Source organism: Nycticebus coucang, chromosome 3 (assembly GCF_027406575.1).
Source record: "Nycticebus coucang isolate mNycCou1 chromosome 3, mNycCou1.pri, whole genome shotgun sequence".
Classification (NCBI taxonomy): domain Eukaryota; kingdom Metazoa; phylum Chordata; class Mammalia; order Primates; family Lorisidae; genus Nycticebus; species Nycticebus coucang.
Window position 1 is genome coordinate 83,100,821 of NC_069782.1, and position 24,833 is coordinate 83,125,653.

At 50.4% G+C, this 24,833-nt stretch overlaps 1 protein-coding gene across 1 annotated transcript; it reads right to left on the bottom strand.

Annotated features, from left to right (window-relative positions):
• Window positions 1-1,939: 1,939 nt before the first annotated feature.
• CDHR1 (cadherin related family member 1) lies at window positions 1,940-24,728 on the bottom strand. The gene is made up of 17 exons (XM_053584505.1): window positions 24,576-24,728; window positions 23,890-23,985; window positions 22,805-22,950; window positions 21,657-21,707; window positions 20,421-20,510; window positions 19,061-19,147; window positions 18,225-18,341; window positions 16,765-16,908; window positions 15,600-15,678; window positions 13,639-13,739; window positions 11,134-11,337; window positions 10,478-10,630; window positions 8,710-8,874; window positions 8,165-8,232; window positions 7,497-7,725; window positions 5,189-5,446; window positions 1,940-4,299 (listed from the first exon to the last, which is right to left on the bottom strand). Exons 1-17 carry the CDS (start codon window positions 24,628-24,630, stop codon window positions 3,766-3,768), a joined length of 2,577 nt encoding a protein of 858 aa, XP_053440480.1. The 5' UTR covers window positions 24,631-24,728; the 3' UTR covers window positions 1,940-3,765.
• Between the last annotated feature and the right edge of the window lie 105 nt (window positions 24,729-24,833).

Consider the following 24,833-nt stretch of genomic DNA (forward strand, 5'->3'; position numbering starts at 1 on the left):
ATCTAACCCCAGTGATAATGGCCCACAAAATCTCAAAAATGCAGATGCTGGCATGGATGTGGAGAGAAGGGAACACTTTTATACAGCTGGTGGGACTGCAAACTAGTACAACCTTTCTGGAAGGAAGTATGGAGAAACCTCAAAGCACTCAAGCTAGACCTCCCATTTGATCCTGCAATCCCATTACTGGGCATCTACCCAGAAGGAAAAAAATCCTTTTATCATAAGGACACTTGTACTAGACTGTTTATTGCAGCTCAATTTACAATCGCCAAAATGTGGAAACAGCCTAAATGCCCACCAACCCAGGAATGGATTAACAAGCTGTGGTATATGTATACCATGGAATACTATTCAGGTATTTAAAAAAAATGGAGACTTTACATCCTTCGTATTAACCTGGATGGACGTGGAAGACATTATTCTTAGTAAAGCATCACAAGAATGGAGAAGCATGAATCCTATGTACTCAATTTTGATATGAGGACAATTAATGACAATTAAGGTTATGGGGGGAGGAAAAGCAGAAAGAGGGACGGAGGGATGGGGGTCGGGCCTTGGAGTGTGTCACACTTTATGGGGGCAAGACATGATTGCAAGAGGGACTTTACCTAACAATTGCAATCAGTGTAACCTGGCTTATTGTACCCTCAATGAATACCCAACAATAAAAAAAAAAAAAAAAAAAGAAATATCTCATCACTGCTAACTCCCATGGAGTTGGATCCCAAGGGCCGGCTGTAGGCTGCACAGTCACAGATGCTGCAACTTCTGCCCTGCCCTCCTCCACTTCCCTACCAGGCCACTCTCCCCTCTTCTCTTTGCACAAAGTAAAGACTTTTGGGCTTATCAATGGGTGGAAATATCCAGGGGTTGAGGATGCTTGTAAGGGGTCGCCTCTCTGAGGACATGGTGTTCTAGTATATGTGTCACAATCCTAGCAAGTATCTACTGAGCTTGTATCAGCAGATGCAAAGTCAGTGTCAAGTATTTTATGTATATTAGCTCCTGTCACACTTAAGTGGGTGGAACCAGAATTTGGACCTCGGGTTGTCAAACTGTAAAGCCCTTTGGTATTTCATATGATCAGAGAGTATGAGCTCAGCCATGGGAAGAAAATGACTCTGTGGAGTTCCCTGAGTCACATCTGTAGATTGTCCATGAGGCTAAAGCTCCATGCTTAGGGCCAGGAATGGGTGGGCCTGCCCAGTGTGCGTCCCTGCCTCCCAGCCCTCTACCTAGAGGCCTGACGTGTAGGTCTGGGCTGCAGCGTGACTGAGCAGGAAGCTCCTCCTTGTTTCCAGTGTGGACTGTTCCCTAATGCAGGCACTTGGATGGCCTCACCATACTGACGGGGGCTCCTTCAGTGCTGACGACATTTGCTGGTCCCTGAGGCCCGCAGGCCCTTCTCAATCCCAGCGAGGCTCATGTTGGCTGCTGATGGATGACTTCCCCAGCCATGCCCAGTTTGTTCTGCCTTGATTCAAACTCCTGCCTCATCTAGGAGCCTACCCTTGTGTCTCAAGTTCCACATGCTGGCCTGAGCTTCTAGCCTAGAGGTCTCCATGGCCATTGTCCCAGAGATGACACTGCCTCCCAGATCCCTTTGCCCAAGACAGGCCTCCTATTTCCTGCCCTTGCTTCATATCCCATTTCTCTTTAACCAGTTGTTTCTGGACTTGTCCTGTTTGGGAGAAAAGCCCAATCCAGGCACACAAGGCCTGCAAACGTGCTGGTATTTGGACAAAATTTTTCAGCCTCCTTCAGAGTCAGATCTGGGACTCCAAGAATGAATCCACTCACCAAAATAGCCAGGAGGCAGGCTGTGTGACACAGTCTGGCTGTGTGTCAGAAAGACACAGGGAACACAAATGAAAGGGAACAGGGAGCAGGAGGTCAGCCTGGCCTTCAGTTAATAGATTTTATTTACCATTTACAAAAGAGGTTGATCGCATGCAAGTTGTAAGGATGTTGTGTTCCTTGTGGATAGCTAACATGATCCAGAGCAGCCCGCTCCTGAGACACAGGCTGTAATGAATCTGTTCAGTCTGGGGTCCTGGCTTGCTAGAGCCCACCTCTCACTTAATACTGTCTGAATCAGGGACCGCAGAAACCCCCACAAGGGATCTGCACACTAGCACATTTCAGCAACAAAACACAGACTCAGAAATCAAGAAAACCACCTGTGTAAATAACCTGTTTAAATAAAATCACGGATGTATTCTAGGAGGCATGTTAGTGAGTGGAGCAAAATGCAAAGAACTATTCTACTTTTCGCTCCCTGTGTACACGTCTAGGTTTCCTTATAGCTGGTTCCTTAAAGCAGGGCAGAAGCTCTTTGTATTAACCAGAGAGGCCTTGTGTGATTTCTGCTTGGGGGAGCTTTTTTGGAGTGTCCCAGCTAGAGGAACATGCCAAGGAGCTGAGAGCCCTCGGACCACATCCCTGCAACCCACCTGCTACGAGGCCTTAGGCAATTCACTTCTCCCTTGGGAACTCCTTTTCCTTATCTTGGCAAAATAAAGGCCTGGACTGCATGTTACTGCTGAGCCCTGGTTGTCTCTGATAGTGGCTGGCCAGGGCTGTGCAGGGCATGGGTGATGGGAAGATGAAAAGGGAGGTGTATGAATTCAAAGACAATACTGTTATTCAAAGACAGCCCCAGACCAAGCACAGTGCCCCTGGGGCACTTGGCAGAGTAGTTATGAGGCTCCTAATACTTTCTGGGAGAGATGCACCCAGGGACCTGGCCTGCAGAGAAATACTGTGCATTCGTGCCACTCTGCACTTAATTAAAGCCCTCATCCCTGCTGTTTCCTTTGGTCCTCCCCAAGACCTGCAAGTGAGGCAGACAGGTCTTACTTTCTTCATTTTACAGTTGAGGAAAAGAATGATCTGGGAGTGTAAACACCTTCTCCAAGGTTACATGATGTGAGCAGAAGAACCAGATAAAAGCAGAAGTCGCCCCAGACCTAAGGTCTTATGACCATCAATCACCAGGCACTGTCTCCTCAAGGATGACTGAGGGGCCAGCTCCTTAGACAGGAGGCTTGATGCTCTTCCTGGGCTCCAGCCTGGCCATTTCAGGGCAGTCCTGGCTGAGGACATCTTCCCTCACTCTTGGCAAGGTCTTCTACCACCTTTATGTCCCTGGTTCTTCGTGGGCATGACAGGGGCCTCCAGTCGCTGCCCAGGTGCTGTGTTCCACCTTCTCAGTGTTGTCCAGGTCCGGCAGCCGGCAAGACTTTTCAGTGCACCTTTGCCTTCCCCTTGCTTCTATTTTCTCTGCCAGAGCTTGTAAGATTTGCTGACCTCCAGTGTGATCTAGGGCTGAAGCTCCTTTTCCAGCTCCTGCTCTTTGCTGAGGGCTTCATGATGCAGAATCTAGTCAGCTTTGTTCCATGTGTCCACGACCCTGCTCCTTGACTAAGAGTAATGAGCTCCAAACAGGACCCAAGGGACCGTGAACTTTGGGGTTGGAGAGTAGAAGACCCATAAAGCTGCTCTTTCTCAATAACCAGCACTGGACAGGGGGTAGCAATGCAGCCGTGTCAAGGATTTGGGTCACGGTGGATTATTTACTGATTGTATTCCATAGCCTGAGAAATCTCTTGACCAGGACTCCGTGCAGAGCCCTTGAGTATGGGAGTTACACCATTGTACAAGATGGGGTGACCTGAAAGAGCAGAGGGTAGGGAGCATGGTCCAAGCAGTGGGGCAGCAGGGGTCAGGGTGAGGAGGACGGGAGGGGCCCCACGATACACTCTAGAAGTAAGCCTTATTGTGCACACTCTTCTCAAACTTCTGCTTGAGCTCAGAGACAAGAGTTGACTGGGTAGGGCTTCCTGTGGTTTGGGGTCTCGGTGGCACCTGGGGTTGCTGGGGGGTGAGTGACCCAGAGACTGTGGGCACAGTCCAATGGGCCGCTCCTGTGCTGGGAGTCATGCTGGGTGGTGGAGGCAGGGTTGGGGCTCTGGGGGGCAGGGAGCTTTCTGGGCTATTGTTGTTAAAGTTCTCATTGGGAGGATCTTTGAGAATGAACTTGGTAGCAGCCTTGGCACTCCTGGACTTGAGCCACTCTACGCGGACGGCGCGGGGTGCAGGGTTGGATCGCTTGCGGAACACGCGCCGCACTGGCAGCACCCTGTTGGACTTCTTGTTGCGCCAGAAGGTGGCAGTTGAGATGATGACAGTGATGGCTACGACGGTGGCCATGATGCCAGCCAGCACACCCACAGCCTTCATGGGGTTGTCCTTGGTCTGTATCAGGAAAGCGGCCATGGGGCTTCGAGACAGCGTCTGGAAGAGAGAGCCACCCCCTCCACTCAGCATTTCCTGCCTGGGTCCTGGAGGACAGAGCAGGGCAGGACTCTCCTTGAGCCTGATGATTTTTACACTTTCTGGGGTCGGGGACCGATTTGAGAATCTGACAAGACCTACGGGCTTCAGTCCAGGAAAAGGCACACAGAGAGAGCATGGCACAAAGCATTCTCTAGAGAACTGGACTCTGCCTGTCCTTTAGAGAGCAGGCTACTTACCTTTGATTATGAGGGGCCTATCTACCCACATGTATCAGGAGTCCCTTGAGTGACTACTTTTCTGCCAGGCCTGAGCTGAGAGCTACATATAAAAATTTCCTGTTGGGTGCAGTGCCTCATGCCTGTAATCCTAGCACCCTGGGAGGACGAGGCAGATGGATTGCCTGAGCTTTTGAGTTTGAGCCCAGCCTGAGCAAAATGAGACCTCATCTCTACTAAAAATAGAAAAACTAACTAGGGGTCATGACAGGCAACTATAGTCCCAGCTATTCAGGAGGCTGAGGCAAGGGGATTACTTGAACCTAAGAGTTTGCGATTGCTGTGAGCCTATGATGCCATAGTACTCTACCCAGGGCAACTGAGTAAGACTCTGTCTCAAAACAAAAAAATTTCCTCTGCCTTCCATGTCATTGTGAAGGAGACATTATTATTCCCATTTTACAGAAAAGGAAATAAAGGCTTAGCAAAGTCCAAAGTCATACCATTGGTAAGTATTGAAACTAGAATTTTAACCTGGTTGGCACAGGGCACCTTTGTAGCATGGAGTGTCTTTTAGGGGAAGGCTGCACACAATCCTCCTCCCTCTGCCCACACTACAGAGACCTGAGCTAAACCTTTGATCTCTTTTCCTGACATGGCCTTGCACCTACCTCAGGGTCTGTAATGTCAATCTTGAGTAAGGCTGTGGTGCTGAAGGAGGGGGAGCCGCGGTCCTTGGCCTGCACCTCTAGGGACCACGTGCAGTCCCCGCTGGGTGTGATGTTGTACAAGGCATCCAGGGAGCGGATAGAGTTCTTGAGCCAGATCTCCCCTGTGTGTACGTTGATGTCAAACACGTTGACTGGCTCTGCATGGGTGATGGAGTAGTCCACAAGGTTGTTGGGTTCTTCCGCATCCTTGTCTGTGGCCTGTGCACAGGAGAGACTAACTCAAGGTGGGCTTTGGGGACCAGACCTATGCACACTGGCTAAATCAGATGTCCTATGGGACTTGCTGGATTGATGATATTTCATCCCAAAATATGACTCCTTGGAATGAAGACTATTATGAATTAAAGGCCCCTATGGATCAACAAGCCTTGAAAGCCACCTTTCCTCAAGACATGATTGCAAGAGGGACTTTACCTAACAATTGCAATCAGTGTAACTGGCTTATTGTACCCTCAATGAATCCCCAACAATAAAAAAAAAAAAAAAAAAAAAAAAAAAAGACCCATCAAAAAGAACAATTGAGGCCAGCCACAGTGGCTCACATCTGTAATCCTAGCACTCTGGGAGGCCAAGGCAGGAGGATCACTTGAGGTCAGGAGCTTGAGACCAGCTTGAGCAAAAGTGAGACCCCATCCATACTAAAAAATAAAAAAATTAGCTGAGCATGGTGACAGGCACGTGTAGTCCCAGCTACTCAGGAGGTTGAAGTAGGAGGATTGCTTAAACCCAAGAGTTTGAGGTTGCTGTGAGCTAGGCTGATGCCATGGCACTCTAGCCTGGGCAACAGAGTGACACTCTATTAGAAATAAAAAAAAGAACAATTGACTTTGCATGCCCTCCCCATTATCTCAATATATTGCAAACAGGAATATCAAGAACGCAAGCTTAGCTGGTACAACTCTTTTTAAAGAAAACACCTGGCCAAAGGTGGTGACTCATGCCTGTAATCCTAGCACTCTGGGAGACGGAGGTGGGTGGACTGATTTAGCTCAGGAATTTAGGACCAGTCTGAGCAAGAGTGAGACCCTATCTCTACTAAAGATACAAAAACTAGCTGGGCACTGTGGCTGGAGCCTGTAGTCCCAGCTACTTGGGAGGCTGAGGCAAGAGGATCGCTTGAGTCCAAGAATGAGGTTGCTATGAGCTACAGTGACACCATGGCACTCTACCCAGGGAGACAGAGAGATTGTCTCTCTCTCTCTAAAAAAAAAAAAAAAAAAAAAAAATACACACACACACACATATAAAATACCTTTGTCAGGTTAATTTAATTTTCAAAGTGAATCAATTACAAATCAATCTGTTCCCTCTCCCCATGTATTCATTCTTTCAAGTATCTATTCATCCTTTCTAGTGACTATTTATGGGCTGTAAACAGGATTACCTATATTCCTCATCTCTCCTACCCCTGTACGAGATATGAATTTCTGGATCTCACTGAGATACTGGGTAATCATGCTGTGATTGTCCCCATGTGCACAGTAAATAAATCTCTTTTTCTTATTAATCTGCCTTACTGTGAGTTGAACTTTCCCCTCAACCCCACAGTTGCTCAGTGAGTTGTCCAAGGAAACAGAGGTAGAAGACAGGGACCTGGAATTCAAAGTCAAGTCTGTTGGGTTTTAGAGTTCATACTTTTTGCCACATGGAGAAGACAGTGAAGTGCAGGGGGAAAGTCACTGCTCTGATGGCAGGCAGAGCACCTGCATGAACTAAGGCAAAACCCCACACCTGAGCCATCGGAGGCCCAGTTTTTCATCTATGTGGAGATAACATGTTCTTTCTCTGAAGTTACTTCTAGGGTGGGCACCCATAGCACAGTGGTTGTAGCACCAGCCACATACACCGAGGCTGGCGGGTCAAACCTAGCCTGGGCCAGCTAAACAACAATGACAACTACAACAAAAATAGCTGGGTCTTGTGGTGGGCACGTGTAGTTCCAGCTACTTGGGAGGCTGAGGCAAGAGAATCACTTAAGCCCAAGAGTTTGAGGTTGCTGTGAGCTGTGATGCCATGGCACTCTACCGAGGGTGACAAAATGAGACTCTGTCTCAACACAACAACAACAACAACAAAAAAGTTACTTCTAGGTTGGGGTGGGAGTGGGGATTCACAAAATGCCTTAAAGTCCCTTGTTCATGGTAAGAATCCAGTAAATTTTATTTGAAACTAACTTCTTATGCCCCATTATGTTTTGCAGCTGCTCTAACCAGGGATTAAAGGAAGCTCAGCTGTCTCTGAAACTTACCTCAATTTTTACCGGAGTCCCCAGCACCATCGTCTTCCTCTGGAAGTTCTTTGTAAACTGGGGGTAGTGGTCATTGACATCCAGCAGAGTGATGAACACCTCGGCAAGGCTGTACTTGCCTTCCATGTCCTCTGCCTTCACATAGAAATTATACCTGGCAGTGGCCTCAGCATCCAGGCTGGCCCAGGGCTGGGTGTAGATAAGCCCAGTGTCTGGGTGGATCAGGAAGCTGCCAGGCACAGAGATTGCACGCATGGGTGTGCATATGCACATATGGGTGTGCACATGTGCACGTACACGCACACGCCTCTGCAATCGGGAGCTGCACAAAGCAGTGAGTCACTGTGCCACTCATCACAGGTGTCCTACCTACTCTCTCCCCTCCTTGCTTTCTGACTGGGCGAAGCACATCCAGCCACCTGTGAACTCACCCATCTATCACTGTTGAATTTAACAATCCCAATGGCAGCCCTTCCCTCTCCTCCCATGGCCTGTCCTGGCCACAGCCCAGCCCAGGCTCTAGGCTGTGACAATGACCTTCCTTACCAAGTGTGTCCCTCAGACTGCTCACCTCCCTAGCCCAGGCTCTTATCCCTTCCATGTCCCTCCACCGTCAGTCTCCCAAGCCTCGTGCCTGAGGCTCTGTCCAGGGTTCTGAAAGGACTTACAGCTCTGACCCAGTCCCATAGATGGAGTATTTGACTTCGCCCCAGGGTCCTGTGTCTGGATCCACAGCCTGGAAGAGAGAAAGTTCCTGGTGGCATGTGCCTCTCTGTCAGAGCACTTTGGCAGCTCTTGTGTGTGAGTGAGAATTTGGGGGTTGTCCCAACTAAGGGGAAACGGATCTGCCAGCCCGTGCTGGAGTCCTAGTTTTCCTTCAAGGAGCTCTCAAGTGTTAAAGGAACCAAACAGTTTAGATCTGGAAAGCATTAATTCCTCCTTCATAAATGAGGAAGGAAAAAGAGATGGGTCCCTTGCTCTGTGCCTGGGATTTACATGTACATATGTCCTCACTACAGTCCTGTGAGGTGATGGCATCCCCATTGTGTAGATGAAGAAACTGAGGCCAAGAGAGGGCAACTCCCTAGTCCAAGGACAGCTAATGAGTGTGGGCTTTACCATTGAAGCCAGAACCTGGATTGGTCTCACTTTGCAAGGTCCCTGACCCCACCCCAGTCCCTGGGCTGCTCCCCGGGCCAGTCCCCCAACCCACTGTGACAGCCACCACGTTGGAGCCCCCAGGGGTGTTCTCGGGTATCCTGGCAATGAAGTAGTGGGAGGTGAACTTGGGGACATTGTCATTGGTGTCCAGGAGCTGGATCACAACATCTGCAGTGGAACTGAACTTCTCTGGGGTGTTCACCTCAATGGCCAGGATCTGAGAAGGAAGGGAAACAAGGACTTGACTGGTCAGACAGTCACCCTGCAGAGACCCTCCCACCTCTGTCTCTCCAGGGCTGGTTCAGCACCCACCTGCCTTGTCTCCTGTTCTGACTCACAGCTGCTGATCATCTGCAAGCCTCACTTTAAGGCCTGAAATCATCCTCCTGGCCTCCCACGGGCTTGCCATGCCCCCTTTCTTATCAATCCCATTTGTATTGGGGTCAGTTGCTTTTGTTTCATGGATCTGCTTATTCCTTTCTAGTTACAGTTTTCCCGACTATTCTTACACGTTTATGGCTCCAGACAAAAACCAGTATAAATTTGCCAAGGCTTCTCACCACCTCTCCAAAGGAGATTCTGTGGAAAAGTTAATTGAGGTGGCACTAAATTCTTTACTAACATAAGGAGAATTTCCATTTTTAAAAATAAGATATGTCTTTACACTTCTTGCCTTCTTGACATCCCTTTGTGAAATTGCACATTTTTCAACATTCAGATGCTGCATGTTCCTTGTTGTGATAATTCCTATGAATTTTATCTGTTGGTGGTTATTGTAAAAAAATCTTTTATTTCATTATATTTTCCTTTTTTATTCTCACGAAACATGATAATACGTTTTCTTATTGTTATTTTGCATATGTAGGAAACCTATTGGATTTTGCATGTTAACTTTGTAATTTTGCTGTTTCTTTCTTTCTTTTTTTTTTTTATTAAATCATAGCTGTGTACATTAATGTGATCATGTGGCACCATACACTAATTTTGCTGTTTCTAACAGTTTTTCAACCTGTTCCCTTAGGATGATTTTCTAAGCAATCACATCACTTATAAATAATGATCTCTTTGTTTCTTCCTCTCAATGTTTGTACCTCTTATTTCCTGTCTTCATCCAGGAATAATGTTATTGTAGGAAATAGGTTAAATAATAACAGTGCTAGCAGGCATCCATGTTTTCTTCACAGACTGATTTAAGTATTTCACTTTTAAGCACGATTCTGGTTATAGGTAGATATGTATATGTGTGTATAATTATAAAGAATAACAACTTAAATACTGTCAACATTTACCTTTCCTTTTTCCTAGTATATGATATAATATATGTTAACATATAATATGCATTTTATGTGCATTTGTAAATTTATGTAATTACAAATGATATCAAAAAAGTATTTTTCCCCCTCTCCTGCTGAGGTTGTTATCAGGATAAGATGACAGATATCAAAGGCCTATGAGAAAACATCTATCTTGATAATCAAATAGTTTTTCTCTCTTGACCTATTCATATGGCAAATTATATTGGTGATTTTTCTTTACATTCTGGGGATGGCTATTGTTTAGAAGCTGGGAGCTCAGTGAGGCCGAGGCTGAGTAATCTGTGTACCTTTCTTTCTCTCCCCCTTCCCACACTCACATTCGCTGTGTACCCTTCTTTTTATCCCCCTTACCACACCCACGTCAGCAGGAGGGACAGAGGGTCAGGGAGGAAAAGAATAGGGCCAGGAAGCATAAGGAATGACAAGGGACTCCTTGGGAATTAATCATGATTTCAATGTGACCTCCAGAAACCCCAATTCAGGGCAATGCAAAACACCACCAACCTTGAAGGTTAACACTTTGGACTTTTCAAAGTCAATGGCAGCTGAGTTCTCCACAATGATCGTGACTTGAGCTTCATTCAGGACTGTCTGTGGGACCACTCGGAAAATGCCCCCAGCTCCCACCAGCCGCAAGTTGAATTTGGCATTGGCTCCCTGAGTGATAGAGTTTGTAGACAGGAAACAGAGAAAATAAAATGAGAATAGAATCTTATATTAATATAGTCAGGCTATACAGAGGGAACTTTCATTTGCCCTTAACCCTGGGAATATTATTACTTCTTTCTATAGGTAAGTTGATCAAGGATTGGAAACATTTAACAAGTTAGGAGGATTGAACCTGGTAACTCTGATCCCTGTGCCAGAACAGGAGGTGCAGGTCACATTCAAAAATGCCTGTTTTGGCTGGTCAGATGCAGAGTTGCTTTTGTTGGGCTGGCTTTTCCTTTTGACCTGATTGTACTGCCTTTTGGCAAACCAGACAGTCTGGTTACTCTCCCCTCCTCTCCCTCTTGGTTATACCCTCCTGTTTCATTCATTCTGTGACCTGCCTGGCCTCTGCCATATGAGCAGTGGGGGCTGATTCAGCCCTGGTTAACTTTAGGACCTCTGCTGTGCACCATCTGCAGGAAAGCAGGGTGGAAGGTGGCACCATGTACCTGGTCAGAGTCATTGACAGTGATCTTGAGGCCCCGTAGAATCTCCCCCTGGGGCGGATGTTCATTCATGGACAGCTCAAATCTGTTCTGGGGTCCACTCTCTCCATAGAATGTCGGAGGATGGTTGTTGAGGTCCACAATCCTGATGGTGACGAGGACCATGGCCTGGGCAGCTTGGGTCCGCACAGAGCTGATCTCAGTCACCTGAGGCAGGGACAGGTGGCTATAGCTGTGTGGCAGGTGGATCCTTGAGATGGCCCCACTTACCCTACTCCTGGTTTTTATGCTCTTGTATAATCTGCTGTCCTTATGTGTGGCCTCACCTAGTCACTTGCTTCTGATAGCATATAGCAAAGATGATGGGCTATCATTTCATGATTATATTACCAGAGATCGAAACTTCATCTTGCTAGCAGACTCTCTCCCTTACTGGCTTTGATGAAGAAGGCAGTGATGTTGGAGAGGCCCATGTGACATGGAAACAATGTTTCTAGCCAATGGCTAGCCAGGACCTGAGGCACTTAGTCCAACAACCTATAAAGTACTGAGTCTTTCCAATAACCAGGTGAGTGTGGAAGCCAATCTTTCCCTAGTCAAGCCTTCAGATGATATCCCAATCCTGGCTGACAATCTTACTGCGGTCACAGGAGAGACCTTGAAACCGAGGACCCAGCCAAGTTAAGCCTGGACTCCTGACCCACATACTGTGTGCTGTTTTAAGCTGCTAAGTTTGGCGTAACTTGTTTTGTAGCAATAGATAACTAATATGGGCTACAAAGCTAAGCCTGAGAGTCCATCAGCAGCTCATGAACCACGTGGCAAATATCCCATAAGTCTCCTCAAGGCCTCTTTTTTCCTTGTTCTATATGCATTCTCTGGTCTGTCTTATCTACCTTAAGATGACCCTCCCTGGACCCCATGCCTTCACACCCCCACTGCTGTCCCAACTCTCTCCCTTCTCAGAAGCCTATTCCTGCCATTTCCATTTCCTCCTTTCCTCTTATTTCTCACCCCATGCCCCGTGTAGACACTTCACACTGGTTTCTACACTGCATCCGGCACTGCCACTCCTTTTTTTACCCAAGTTCCCTTAGCCAGCGTGACTGTGCTCTCTGCACATCTTCCTGGGCCTCTCTGACCTCCCTCTCAGGTCTCCTTGCCCTCCAGCTCCTTCTCAGCCTCCTCCATGGCCGCTCGTAACAGCACCTAGCCCCCCGCTCCTCTCTCCTCGCAGCCAGCCTCTGGGTGCTCTCATTGCTTCCTACAACTCTCACAGCTGCCTATAAGTTGACGCTCTCTTCTCCAAGTTCCAAACCCATATGTCCAACTTAGGGAGCTTCAACGTGCACACCCCTTCGTGTCCACGCTCCCCATTCCCTGCCTACTTCACTTGCCTCCTCTCCTGCACTCCTGACAGCAGGCACTACCCCATCCCTCACCTCTTGCACCTGTCAATTGCCACATTCTGTGCAGGGTGACTCCTTCATATTTTCAGGTTATCCCTTCCTTGCATCTCACCTCCTCTCTTCCCCATAGGCCCTCTTCTTCTGTCCACCCTGACTGATGACTCTGCCTCCCCACCTCCCATCCAGTTTCCTCCAAGCCTGAGATCAGAGTTCTCAAATTCCAGGCTGGGACTGGTGCCAGAATCACCTGGATGTTATAGCATGAAGAGTCCTGGGTTTTCCCCGATACACTGAATTCCCATTCCCACAGAGGGTCCTGAAAATCTTGGTTGGCCAAACTCTGCTCTAGTGAGCAAGCAACATGAGCTTTCCAGCAAGTGTTTGTAATCCTGTCAAAACTTCTCAATTGCTCTTTATTGCTCTTGGGAAGGACCAGGCCCATAATATGCAGGCCTACCAAAAAATAAAATTGTAGGGTCCCCTGTTCAAACATTATTGGGAATTTCAAGATAGCAAACAGTAAAGCATCAAGCATAGCATGGGTTTCTAAGCACAGTCCCTATGTTACTGCACAGGTCACAGGCCCTGCCCTGGGGACAAACCCATTCCACACACTCAGGGCCTTTACTTCTCTGGTCCCAGCCTGGAAGTCCACCTTCTCTCCTTCTCCAGGCTGCCCATGGTGGGCTATCTGCTCTGATTTCACCTGACTCCTGAGTGTTCCCCTAATGTAGCATGTGCTCTCTCCTCCAGCCTATGCTGCAGGGCCTTCCTGACTTGGAACGCCCTCACGCTGCCCCAACGCAACCAATGCCCCCTCTACCAGTATGCACCTGCTAGATCCTATCCATGCACGCAGCATCTCTGCTTGAGTGCTGCCTCCTCCTGCCTTTTTGTGAGACTGCTTGTGAGTTCAGGTCCCCCTTTTCCTCCCCAGGGCTCACTGCAGATCTGCTGCAGCCTGGTGTGGGTGCTCTTTGGAGCAACATCTAGCTCCCTCCCCAGACTGTGAGCCACAGGGGTGGCCTGTGTCTCACTACCTTTGTAGCCTTTTAGGACCAAAGGGTTGGTGGGAAAACCTCAGTTAGAGAGAAGGTACCTGTATATGCAGCTCATACACCTCTCTCTGGAGCTGGGCAGGGCTCTGCAGGACAGAGATGGCTCCAGATGTCTCATTAATTTCAAAGGCTCCTTCACTCCCTGTTGGAGAGACGTGGCCTGTAGTTCCACATAGGGCCACAGTGGGGCGCAGGGGTGTGTGACACATGCTCTTCTGACCTTACCCGGGGAAGTCTCCTCCACAGAACGCAATCCTATGACTCGCCTCTTGCCAATGAGGAAACTGAGTCTCAGAGGGGCTAAGTAGCTTGTGTAAGGCTATAGAGCAGCGGTTCTCAACCTGTGGGTCGCGACAGGTTGAGAACCGCTGCTGTTTTAAAGGGCCGCGGCATTAGGAAGGTTGAGAACCATTGCATAGAGCCAAGTGCAGTTCAGAGCTGGGACTTGTGCTCACCACTGTCTGGCTCCCAGATTATTCCATACTGTGTCCCTTCTCTTATACACAGTAGTTTGTGTGTGTGTGTGTGTGTGTGTGTGTGTGTGTGTGTGTGTGTGTGTGTGTGTGTGTGTAAGAAAAGAGAAAGGGAGAGGAAAAGGGAGGAGGAAAGGGAAGGAAGGAATGGAGGTGATAGGGAGAGGAGACTGCAGGGGGGAGAGGAGAGGTGCTGTGGAGATGGGGGGAGTGGGTGCTCTATAACCTGAGAAGGTTTGCAGCCGTGGTGTGGAAAGAAGCTAAGGGTTGTTGTGCCTGCAGAAAGGAGCCGGTGTGTGATGGTGGCTGGTCTGTTCATGTATAAACCGTAGAGAGCAAGTGTGCATCTGGTGTGTCCTAAGGACAGGGTTGGGGTATATAGATATGTGGACATCTGGGACCAAGCACCAGGTGTGCTGACCTGGCCTGCCCCAGGAACAAATCAGCCTGCTGGGTTGCTGTCCGGTTTTAGGAAGAACACAGATTCTGGAGCCAGAAGATTCAGGTTCACATCCAATGGTAGAAACTTGGGATGCCCCCTTAGCTTCTCTGAGCCTCAGTTTTCTTAACCATATATAGGACTAGCACCAGGGAGATGCCACATTATCAATGCATTTGACTCACTTATTTTTATTTTATCTTTTGGAGACAGAGTCTTATGCTGTTGCCTCAGGATAGAGCTCTGTGATCTCAGCTTAGCTAATAGCAACCTCAAACCCCTGGACTCAAGAAATCCTCCTGCCTCAGCCTCCCAAGTAGCTGGGACTATAGGGCCTGTCATAATGCTTGGCTAATTTTTCTATTTTTGGTAGAGACAGGATCTCACTTTTGCTCAGGCTGGTCTCAAACTCCTGAGCTCAAGAGATCCTCCTGCCTAGGCTTCCCAGAGTGCTAGGATTACAGGTGTGAGCCATCACCCTTAGCTGTGCATTTGACTCATTTAATTCAGCTATATGCTGTAGGCCAAAAAAATTTTAAAAATGAAAAATATACACAGCAATTTAAAAAGTGTGAGAAAGGTTGCCACCCATCTCCATCAATGAGCATGCGCCCAGATTGAAGGAAGCATGCATCAGCACCACGGGGGTAGATCAGCTTACTGGGGGTAGAGGTCAGGCCATAGTCAAACCTTGCTAGATCACAGCTCAAGGTTTGACTATGGCCTGACCTCTACCCCCAGCACCCAGTACCGTCAGTGCTCCCCACCCAGTGCTCCCCACCCCATGCAAGGGCCAGAGCACATGCCCCAGACACTTGCCATCTCTTAGGGATGGGGGCAGCCCCTTCTCTCCACTCATCTTGTATCCCTTAGTTCTATCAATGAGTGAGCCAGGATCCAGGGTGGTTGGGAAACTGGGCTCTAGTCACCCAAAAAGTCAGAGCTGCAGGGTGGCGTGTGTGGCTCAAAGGGCTAGGGCACCGGCCCCATTTGCCGGAGGTGGTGGGTTCAAACCCAGCCCCGGCCAAAAACTGCAAAAAAAAAAAAAAAAAAAGGTCAGAGCTGCAGCCCCAAAGCTGCCCAGGCTTACCATTCACAAGGCTGTAGAGAACATGGTTGGGTTTGCCCCGATCTCCATCCATGGCGACCACCTTCAGTATCTCCGAGCCCTTAAGGGAACAGAAGCAGCTGCCTGAGTTTGCTGGGTGAGACTGGGGCCCTCCCCTTCCTAGATACGGCTCCCTCTCAGAGGAGAGGTGCGGCCCCCACTCAGGAAAAGACCTGGGCCTCGTGTGCTTCTCTGGAGCATGACCCCACCCTGCTGTGCTGGGCTCTTGGGAGCCCTGGCCTCCCCGGACTAGGGGCACAGCCGGAGCCCCTGCTGCTTCCCAGCTTGTAGCGGTCAGCGCAAGAGCTGCCCAGGAACTCTTGGGCCTCCCACACCAACTTCTGGGCTGCAGGCCACTCTCAGACCTCAGCCCTCACCTCTCCTGCTCTCCAGCCGCTATCTGCCCCCCACTCCTCCCTCCATCAGATGCATAGGAGAGAGAGGGCAGAGTCTAGTGGGAGAGGGGCGAGGCACAGATAGCCTCAAATGAGAAGCCCCAGGATTAAGAGCCTAGCCTGCAGCCGAGCCATTGGGGTGACTAAAGGGTTTGGGGTGGGGATTCCAGGACTGGACAGTTCTTGCTTGACCTCTGCCTGCCACCCCCACTTAAGCACCCTACACAGGCCCTTCTCTCTGGCCTACTCAAAGCTACTTCCTGCCCCAGCCAGGAGCTGCCCCTCTCCCAGAGCCTGCTCAGAGCCCTGACCCTCTGCACCAACTCTGTCCTTAGCACCTTGTCAGGGTGCCCTGGGTCTCCCTGTCTTGTCCTGTAGCTTCCACTCAGGGCAGCACAACACTCCTCCCTCCTTCACTCTGGGCTTGCCTCCACCACTAGGTCCTCAGTAGGTATTTTTTCTTGTTTTATAAAGTCAAGAATACTCAAAAAAGGTAACATGCAAATGGAGAACACAATCAGTTCCATGAAAGGTTCTTGAGCTGTGATCTAGCAAGGTTTGACTGTGGCCTGACCTCTATCCCCAGTAAGCTCATGGTCTGGTTGGAGACAAAAGGTCCAGATCATGGTCTGAGGCTGGGCAAGTCCAGAGCAAGGCTCTGTGTGAGGTGGGCCACCCAGGCTGAACCCAGTCACTCCTGGACAGGGGCTCCCAAGAGGGATACTGACTAACTAAAGGGCATAGCCACCCACCGGAAGAGTGTCCTCGTACACGTAGCCATAGTAGGGTGTGCCCATGAAGACAGGGGCTGTGTCCTGCACGTCCTCCACATTGACTGTGATGGTGGCGGTGGCTGAGAACACCACATCAGCCCCTCGAAGCCTTCCCCCACCATCCTGGGGAAGAAGCAGGAGTGTAGAGGACAGACCCATTAGACTCTTAAGAGCTTCTGCTCCCACTGGCTGTGGGGCCAGTTGCCCTCTCTGAGTTTCCGCTTGCTCCTGTGTCACCAGAAGGTGAGTCTCCTCTCAGAGGATCATTGGGAAAGTTAAATGAGATGATGCATGCAGGGCTTCAGTCTGTGCCAAAGGTGAACCCTTTTTTTTTGGAAAGAGCCTACATATGATGCCCTGGGTAGAATGCTGTGGCATCATAGCTCACAGCAACCTCAAACTCCCCAGCTCAAGTGATCCTCTTATCTCAGCCTCCCAACAGCTGGGGCTATAGGTGCCCACCATAGTGCCTGGCTAGTTTTTCTATTTTTAGTAAGACGGGGGATCTTGCTCTTGCTCAGGCTAGTTTTGAACTCCTGAGCTCCAGCGATCCACTGGCCTTCGTCTCGCTAAGTGGTAGGATTATAGGAGTGAGCCACTGTCCCCGGCTTCACAGCATTCTTTTGGAAAGAGTTAGTCTTCAGAGAAATCATGTCTGGCACCTGGCAGAGGAGGCGGGGCTTAGAGCTGAATCTCCCCTCCCAGCCAGGAGCCTAACCCCAAACACTTCCTGAGGACCTACTAAGTGCTCAGCCTGTGCATAACAGTATGACACAGTCCTTGTGCCTGTGTGCCAAGCTGAGCCTCACTGAGTCCCAGCACATGGGTTGCCTCAGGCTTTCTGCAACAGGCTGCAGGATTGTAGCCCATCTGAGACCAGCAAGGGCCTTCCTGCCACGGAAAGCACTGAGCCTAGACGGACAATGAGGATTTTGTGTTCTTGAGTGGAAGAAGCTTCGTCTGGGCACCTGAGGGTGTCCAGTTCCTTGCACTTCAAGGAGCTTAGTTAGGTTTCAGGCGCGGGCATATGAGGAAACTGAACTCAGAAAGGGTAACTGGTCACACAGGAGGAGGTGGGGTGGGCAAGACTGGCTAGGGATATGGAGGAGTCTGAAGGCCGTGTGGGGATGTGAGGAGGACACAATCTTCTGGTCCTACCTAGGGAACCCTAGCCTGTCAGTTTTGAGCAGCAAATGCCCGCCCCTACCCGCCTACATACACAGAAAGGACTGTGTCCTCCCCAGCCTCCAGACACCAGCCTCCCTGGAGAATACATTCAGGCACAATAGATTCTGGGTAGCTGTCCCCGTTTTCCTACACCCGTCACACCTCCTGATCTTCAAACTGATCTTCCACTCCATTGTGGAACCCAACTCTATTCTAGCCCAAGGACTAAGAGAAGACTGGATGATCCCCGCCATCCCTCTATCCCCTGTTACCTTGGTGACCACAGTGACATAATGGGTCTGGCACATCTCATAGTCCAGAGTAGCCCCAGCTTGGAGGCGCAGCACTCCACTGTGGCGGTCCATGGCAAATTTGGTGGAGTGCAGGTTCTGTAAGAATTGGGGGAATGGGCCTTGAGGAGGAACCTAGACCAGCTCCAGGAATGCCTGCTCTGGTCCTCACTGCCCCTTGTCACAGGGAAGCTCTGAGGGCCTTGGAGCTAAGGTTCAAAGTTTAGAGCATCCAGGTTTTCCAACCCCAGGTTCCCCTTCAGGACTCAGGGCTTCCCTTCTCATACCCTCAGTCAAAACCAGAGTGTTCTCTTCCAGGGCTGTTGATTTTCTAGCATCTTCTAAGCTAGAGAGGGTGGGGGCTAGATGTCATAGCAAAGGAGAGAAACTTTGGAACCTTCCAACTGCACCAAGCAAGTGACTGTAGGCCAGTCCCAGGCAGCTCAGAGTGGGGGCAGGAGGGGATGTGCAGAATGAAGGAGGCTGGCAAGGAGCACCTGCCTCTGGTGGGTGCTTGGCGGGCCTTCTAGCTGGGTGGGGCCAGGCACCGTGTCCCAGGGGCTGTTATGGAGTTCCACGCATGTGGAATCCTCACAACTGCCCATTGAGGATGTGTGTCTTTCTACTTCTCCTGTTTTACACCTGAGGATTATTCTGCCCCATGTGGAAGACTCTAGGGAAGGGGCTGGGGGGGCATGGAGGGCTGAAGGTCCTGGGCCCCCAGGAAAAGGGAGAGGACAGGCTGACTCAGAGGAATTCCATAGGGGAAGAAGGCTTCTGTCCCTCCCACCCAGCCCCTCCTGTTTGTCCGGCTTTACCTGCAGGAAGTAGGTGACACTCCCTCCGGATCCTGTGTCCTTGTCCACAGCATGGACCTTAAAGATGCTGCTTCCAGCAGGTGTGTCCTGAGGGGTCACAGCCATAAGAAGGGTCAGGGGCAGTGATAGGATGCTTGGGGAGCCAGGTGGGCCATGGAGTGGTGGGGTCAGGGGAGTGAAGGGCTAGAAAGAGGTGAGCAGGTGGGCATATGTATGTGAGCCCCCACCAGGGGGAGGCAGAGCGGGTGCTGGAAGGCAGGAAAGAAGATGCAGCCGAGCTGGGAGACAGCCTCAGGGACAGAGTGAGAAGGAAAAAACCCAAGACCCCAAATAGATAAGGATCTAAATATGAAACAGCAACTCACACATGAGAAAATGGTGTATAACCAATGGTGCATAACCACAGACATTTTTAGGCCCATCAGGGACCACAGACCTATATGTTAAAACAAGAATGAGATATCTTTCTGCTAATGAATCAGCAAACACTTTACACTTTACGAGTCCCAGCGTTAGCAAGGAGCAGGGGAGACAAACACTCCCTGGCATTGCAGGGGAGGGAGAAATCCAGTGCATTTCTGGAAAAACAATCTGGCAATTCCTGAGCAGTATGCATGCTTTTGACCCAGTAATTTGAAATCTTGGATTGTATCTTAAGGAAATAATTTTAATTAAAAAAACAAAAGTACGACAGCAAAAATTCAAACCATCTTCAATATTCAAACATTAGGGAATGATTCTATAAATGATGGAATAGTCACTCGATGAAAGCTATTAGAATGATATAGGTTCTAACTTTACAATTAATGAGGAAAATGCTTATCTTACAAATTAAGTGAAAATAAGAATGTGGAAAGCATATATTTAGTATAGTCACAACTATGCCAAAGAAACACAAAAAATATACATAAAGTATACAAAAAACACTGGAAGGAAATAACACCATAATTTAACACTGTCTCACTTTAATTTGAAGGTGATTTTTTTTCCCTTTTTTTTTTTTTTTGTGGTTTTTGGTCGGGACTGGGTTTGAACCCATCACCTCTGGCATATGGGGCCAGCACCCTACTCCTTTGAGCCATAGGCTCTGCCCTGAAGGTGATTTTTAAAACTCTTTCTTCCCCTACTTTTCTATATCTTTCACATTTCTGCAATAAACATACATTATGATTATAACATAAAATAGCAAGTGAGTGTTACTTTGGAACAAAAATTAATGTGGGAGCAGGGAGGGTGACACAGGAGGCTCTCCTGAGGGCACTATTTGATGAACAGGTGCTCCAGACATAGGGCAACCCCAGGGGGTGGACCAGGGGTTTGGTGTGACAGTTTTAGCCTTTCCTAGTGACCCCTCACTCACCTCAGGAACCAGGACAACATAAGGCTCCTCGATGAACCTGGGTGCCTCGTCATTGGCATCAGTCACCAGGATCACGACTTTTTCTGCCACCTAAGAGGGGCAGAAAAATCAGGATTCCAGGCAGTGGGAACTTCTTGGGGCTCAAGGAACAAAGAACTCTAACATCAGGTAGATGTCTCTGTCCATCTTTCCTCTCTCTCCCTCCTTTCCTTCCCTCGTTCATGCAACAAATATTATTGAGCAGCCACTTGGTGCCAAACCCTGTGTTCCATCCTGGGGACAGAAGACAGTCTGATGATGCGTTATTTTGCACTGGCTATGGTGGCTGGGATTTTGGAGCAAAGATCAGTTTATAAAACAATGTGGTGATATCCTCAGGGTGATAATGGGGGATGTGCCAGGCCCTGAGGGTGAGGTCCCCAAACTGCACCACTCTGGGGGCACCAAACACATAGTGGCCTGTGTAAACGTGTCCCTTAGGGTTGTGAGTGCTATACCCCGGGGCCCAGGCTGTGGTGGTGGTAGAGGGCACCGAGGCTTCTCAGGAGTGAGAATTAAGCCCTGCCAGGAGAGAAGTGGAAAGGTGGGCCTGGAGGAGGGGCTGCATGTGAAAAGAGTGAGATGCATCGTGAGTTCAGAGGAATGAAGTGGATTTATGGCTAAAGGGTGGGTAGGGTGGGTGCGGGAGAAGTGGCAAGGCAGCTGGTGCCTGACGGGAGGCGCAGAATGCTAGACCAAAGTGTGGCTTTCATCCTGAGGGTGGCAGGGCCAGCCGTAGTGCTTTGTGAGCCCGGATGTGGGCAGATCCACAGTGACAGCTTTGGAGGGAATTGGGGCAAGGAAGCTGGGATGCGGGGTAGCCCCTGGGGCCTGTTGTAGTCATGGGGGGGCACCAAGGAGGTCTGGGAGGAAGTGCGGCTGTGGGGAAGGAGGTGAGGAGAGCCTCTGCATGTCTAGGCGTTCAGCATGCGTGGCTGGGCAGGGGGCCAAGACCTGGGTTGGAGAAGACAGATGGGAAAGGCAGTGGAATGGGGGTTCAGCCCATCAGAAGTTCAGCTTAGAGAGCCTGGTCTTCCCCTTCCTTCCCCTCTGGCCTCTCCTTTGGGTACTTGGGCAGGTCTTGCCGGGCCCTGTCTTAAATTTGCTGGGGAGGCCCTGGCTTAAATTTGCTGGGGAGCCCCCAGCCTCACCCTTCTCAGGCCCAAATGCTGCATACTGCCAGGGACTGGTACTCACCAGATTCAGGCCGTCAGAAATGCTGATGATAGCTTCAATCTCGTCCTCCCTCTGTAAGGCACAGGGACTCAGTCAGTGTCTGGGAGTCTGACATGCCCTGGGACCCCCGAGCTCTCTCTGGAGTACTTTCTCCTCCTCACACCAATATGAGGCCTGGGCATGTCCATGGAATCCTGGTGCAGGGTGGGGCGGTGGTAACCGAGTGCCTGGCACAGCCGAAAGCTGCCGCCACCATGCCAAGATCTCATTTCAGGGCTTTTGGTGTCAGGGGTTCTTATATACCCAGAGTGACTGTGGAGGCCCCAACAGAAGATGCTCTTCTGCCCGAGTGAGGAGAGATGCCCACCCTAGTGTGCTCAAGGCCCCACAAAGAAGACTCTTTTTCTTTCTTTCCTTTTTCTGCCCCTCATCTCTCCATATTCCAGGGTTCTGCAGACCCCACATCCGCAGTTTCTCAGTGCTCTCAGGACATGGCGGGACCTCAATGAACAGGGGCATGAAAGGTCACTCAATCCCAGGGTGCTAAGACGGGGTGCTGGCAGCACAGTCACAGCCTCCTCCTGTGTCCCCACAGCAGTCTCTGAGTCCTCCCTTTCTTTTCTCTACCAGTCTGCTCACAGCTGTGAGTGGATGGTGTCAGGGAATCAGAGCTGGCAGTGGCCTCACAGCTAAGGTCCAGTTAAGGAACAGCCCAATGTGGGGCCTCTGAGGGAAACAAAGCTGTCACCGGCAGGTTCAGAGTGGGCAGCCAGGAATGCAGGAGTCCCAGCAAACTCAGATTCACTCTCTCAGCCACTCTTTCCAGCCCTGATCTGCTCTGGGTTTCCTGGGGGTGTACAGGGCCTCTCCAGGGACAGACTTGAAAAAAATCATGTTATGAGGTTTCCTTCAAAGTGTAAACAGACTTAGTTTTTAATTGAACATGCTTAAAAGATTAGCAGGGCTGGCAGGTGCTCACTAGAGGAGTGCAGCCCTTAGCTCTGTGCAAGTAAAGCCTCTTCTGCCTACGGGGAGCAACGTAGAGATGCTACGGAGTTAGTGTGCTCAGGAAGCCCCTCATCCCCGGCCCTGCAGAGAGGGGACTGTCCCTCCCTCAGAGGTCTGTCTGCAGGGCGCCCTCCCACAGCACTCCCCACATTTCCCCGTACCTCTCTATCCAGCTCTTCAACCAGAGTGATGTTTCCAAAATTAGGATCAACGGAAAAGACACTTCTCGTGCTGGGGTCAAAACTGATATGGTAGGTGACAGGGTCTCCCTCAGGGTCTGTCCCATTCAGGGTGTACACATGAGAGCCTGGAAGGAGACACAGGGGGAAGACCTAGAAACTGGGACCCAACTTGTCCCAACAGTGGAAGCTGCTCAGGACCAAGGATTCAACTGCTTGTAAAGTCACTATTCAATTCAGTGCCAAAGATACCATCCAGGGTGCTCACTGTTGGCCTCAGCCCTGCTGGCTGCCTCTCACTTTTTATCTTTAGTCTTCACAGCTGATAGATGCTGTTATCATCACTTGCCTGATTGTAATGTCCAAAACAGATTATGGAGGAAACGTGGGTCTGCTGTGCCTAACTGCAGTGTTTATATGTCTCTCTGCCTGGTAATGACTCCTTTCTCAGGAGCCAAGACTGGAGGATTCCTTGAGGTTGGGGGGCTATGGGAAAAGGGAGCAGCCATGAAGGAGGAGGGGTGACCCACAGTGCAACGCTGTGTCCTAATACCTGAACTGGCTCCTCAGAGATTTCTGAAGGCCTGTTTTGCTGGATCCTTCTTTTCCCCAGAGTTCACACCCCCAAAGGATGAGGGAGAGGGAACGTGAAATTCCTCTTCTTTCTCCTCCCTTCTCTCTGCCTATCTCAGCAAGCTGATGCTCTTGGGCCATTTTAAAGCCTAGAGACCTGAGGCTCAGAGACATAAATACATTTGCTCAAGGTCACACAGCAGGTAAGAGATAGCACATTGCTGCCATCCTGAGAGCCACTGTCTGCCTCCTAGGGTCAACCCTATCTCTGGGTCTACACCCTGGTCTCCAGGACTAGCCAAGCTTAGGTGTCCATGGCAGCAGCGACCTCTTTTCCTGCCATTGCTCCAGCGGGATTCAGAGACCAAACAGGAGGCCCTGGGGAGTGCAGGCAACCTCCATAGGCTCAGAGATATCACAGGTGTTTTGGTTGGTCCCTAGGTCCAGGAAAAGGCGAGCTACCATGCAGGGAGAGTCGTGCCAGGGCTACTCACCCACAGGGGTGTCCTCTGGGAGGCTGAACAAAGCCATGTTTCCGTTGGTGCTACCGATCCCGTTGTCGAAGAAGTTGGGGGCAAAGTTGGCCTGGGCTGGGAAGAGAAAAGAGAGAGAAAAGACCCGCGCAGAAGAGATTTAGCATTACCCGGGTCCCGCATCAGGTCCTGCTAGTGGGCAGGGGCTCTCCACCTCCTCGACCTGCGGAGAGGGTCGCCCCAGCCCTTCCACCCTTAGTGGACTTAGACTGGGCTCGGGCTTGTCAGGGACACACATCTTTTGGGAGCTTAGAACCCAGGTAATGCCCAACCCCACCCCCATCAAATGATGGACTGGGTACCTGCGCTCAGAGAGTGGCAGTGCCCCAGCCAAGGTCACACCGCAAGCCGGGGCACCCTCCCCTGACCTACGCAGCCATCCTAACAGCCTCCAAACCTCCTGCCCAGTTTCTGAACAAGCGGAGAGCGGCGGGGGTCGGGGCCAAAAATCCGGGGCTCTAGGTCGCTGGTCTCTGGATAAACGTCCCGGGAGCTCCCCCCTACCGGCCAGGCCTGGCAGCTGGAAGGATTTCCCCTGTCCGGGTCCCCAGCCCGAGTCCCACTCTGGAAGTGGACGGCCCAGGACCATGATCCTGTGGCCACCGGGTTAAGCGACGGCGCCCACCCTTCGCCCAGAGACCGCTCACCCAGGCAGAGGTGCAGCAGCCCCAGGGCCAGGGCGGCCCACGGACCGTGCCCCATGTCTCCTCCGGAGGATAGTGTCGCTTGCCGCCGCCCAGCCGGGCCGCAGGAGCACGGAGCATGCCCTGGGCCGGCGAAGAGAGCAGACAATGAGGGTGGCTGCGGGAGGGCGCGAGGGGCGGGAGCGCCGGGTGGTGCGAGGGCGCTAAGCGGATGACAGGACTCGGATCTACGCAGCTGGAGGCTCCTGCGGGTGCCTAAAG

Coding starts and splice junctions, on each gene's coding strand:
- CDHR1 (XM_053584505.1), bottom strand. CDS start 24,630: ATGGGGCACGGTCCGTGGGCCGCCCTGGCCCTGGGGCTGCTGCACCTC. Junction 20,511..21,656: donor TTTCTGACGGCCTGAATCTG/GTGAGTACCAGT, acceptor TGCCCCTCTTAG/GTGGCAGAAAAAGTCGTGAT. Junction 18,342..19,060: donor GTGTCACCTACTTCCTGCAG/GTAAAGCCGGAC, acceptor CAATTCTTACAG/AACCTGCACTCCACCAAATT.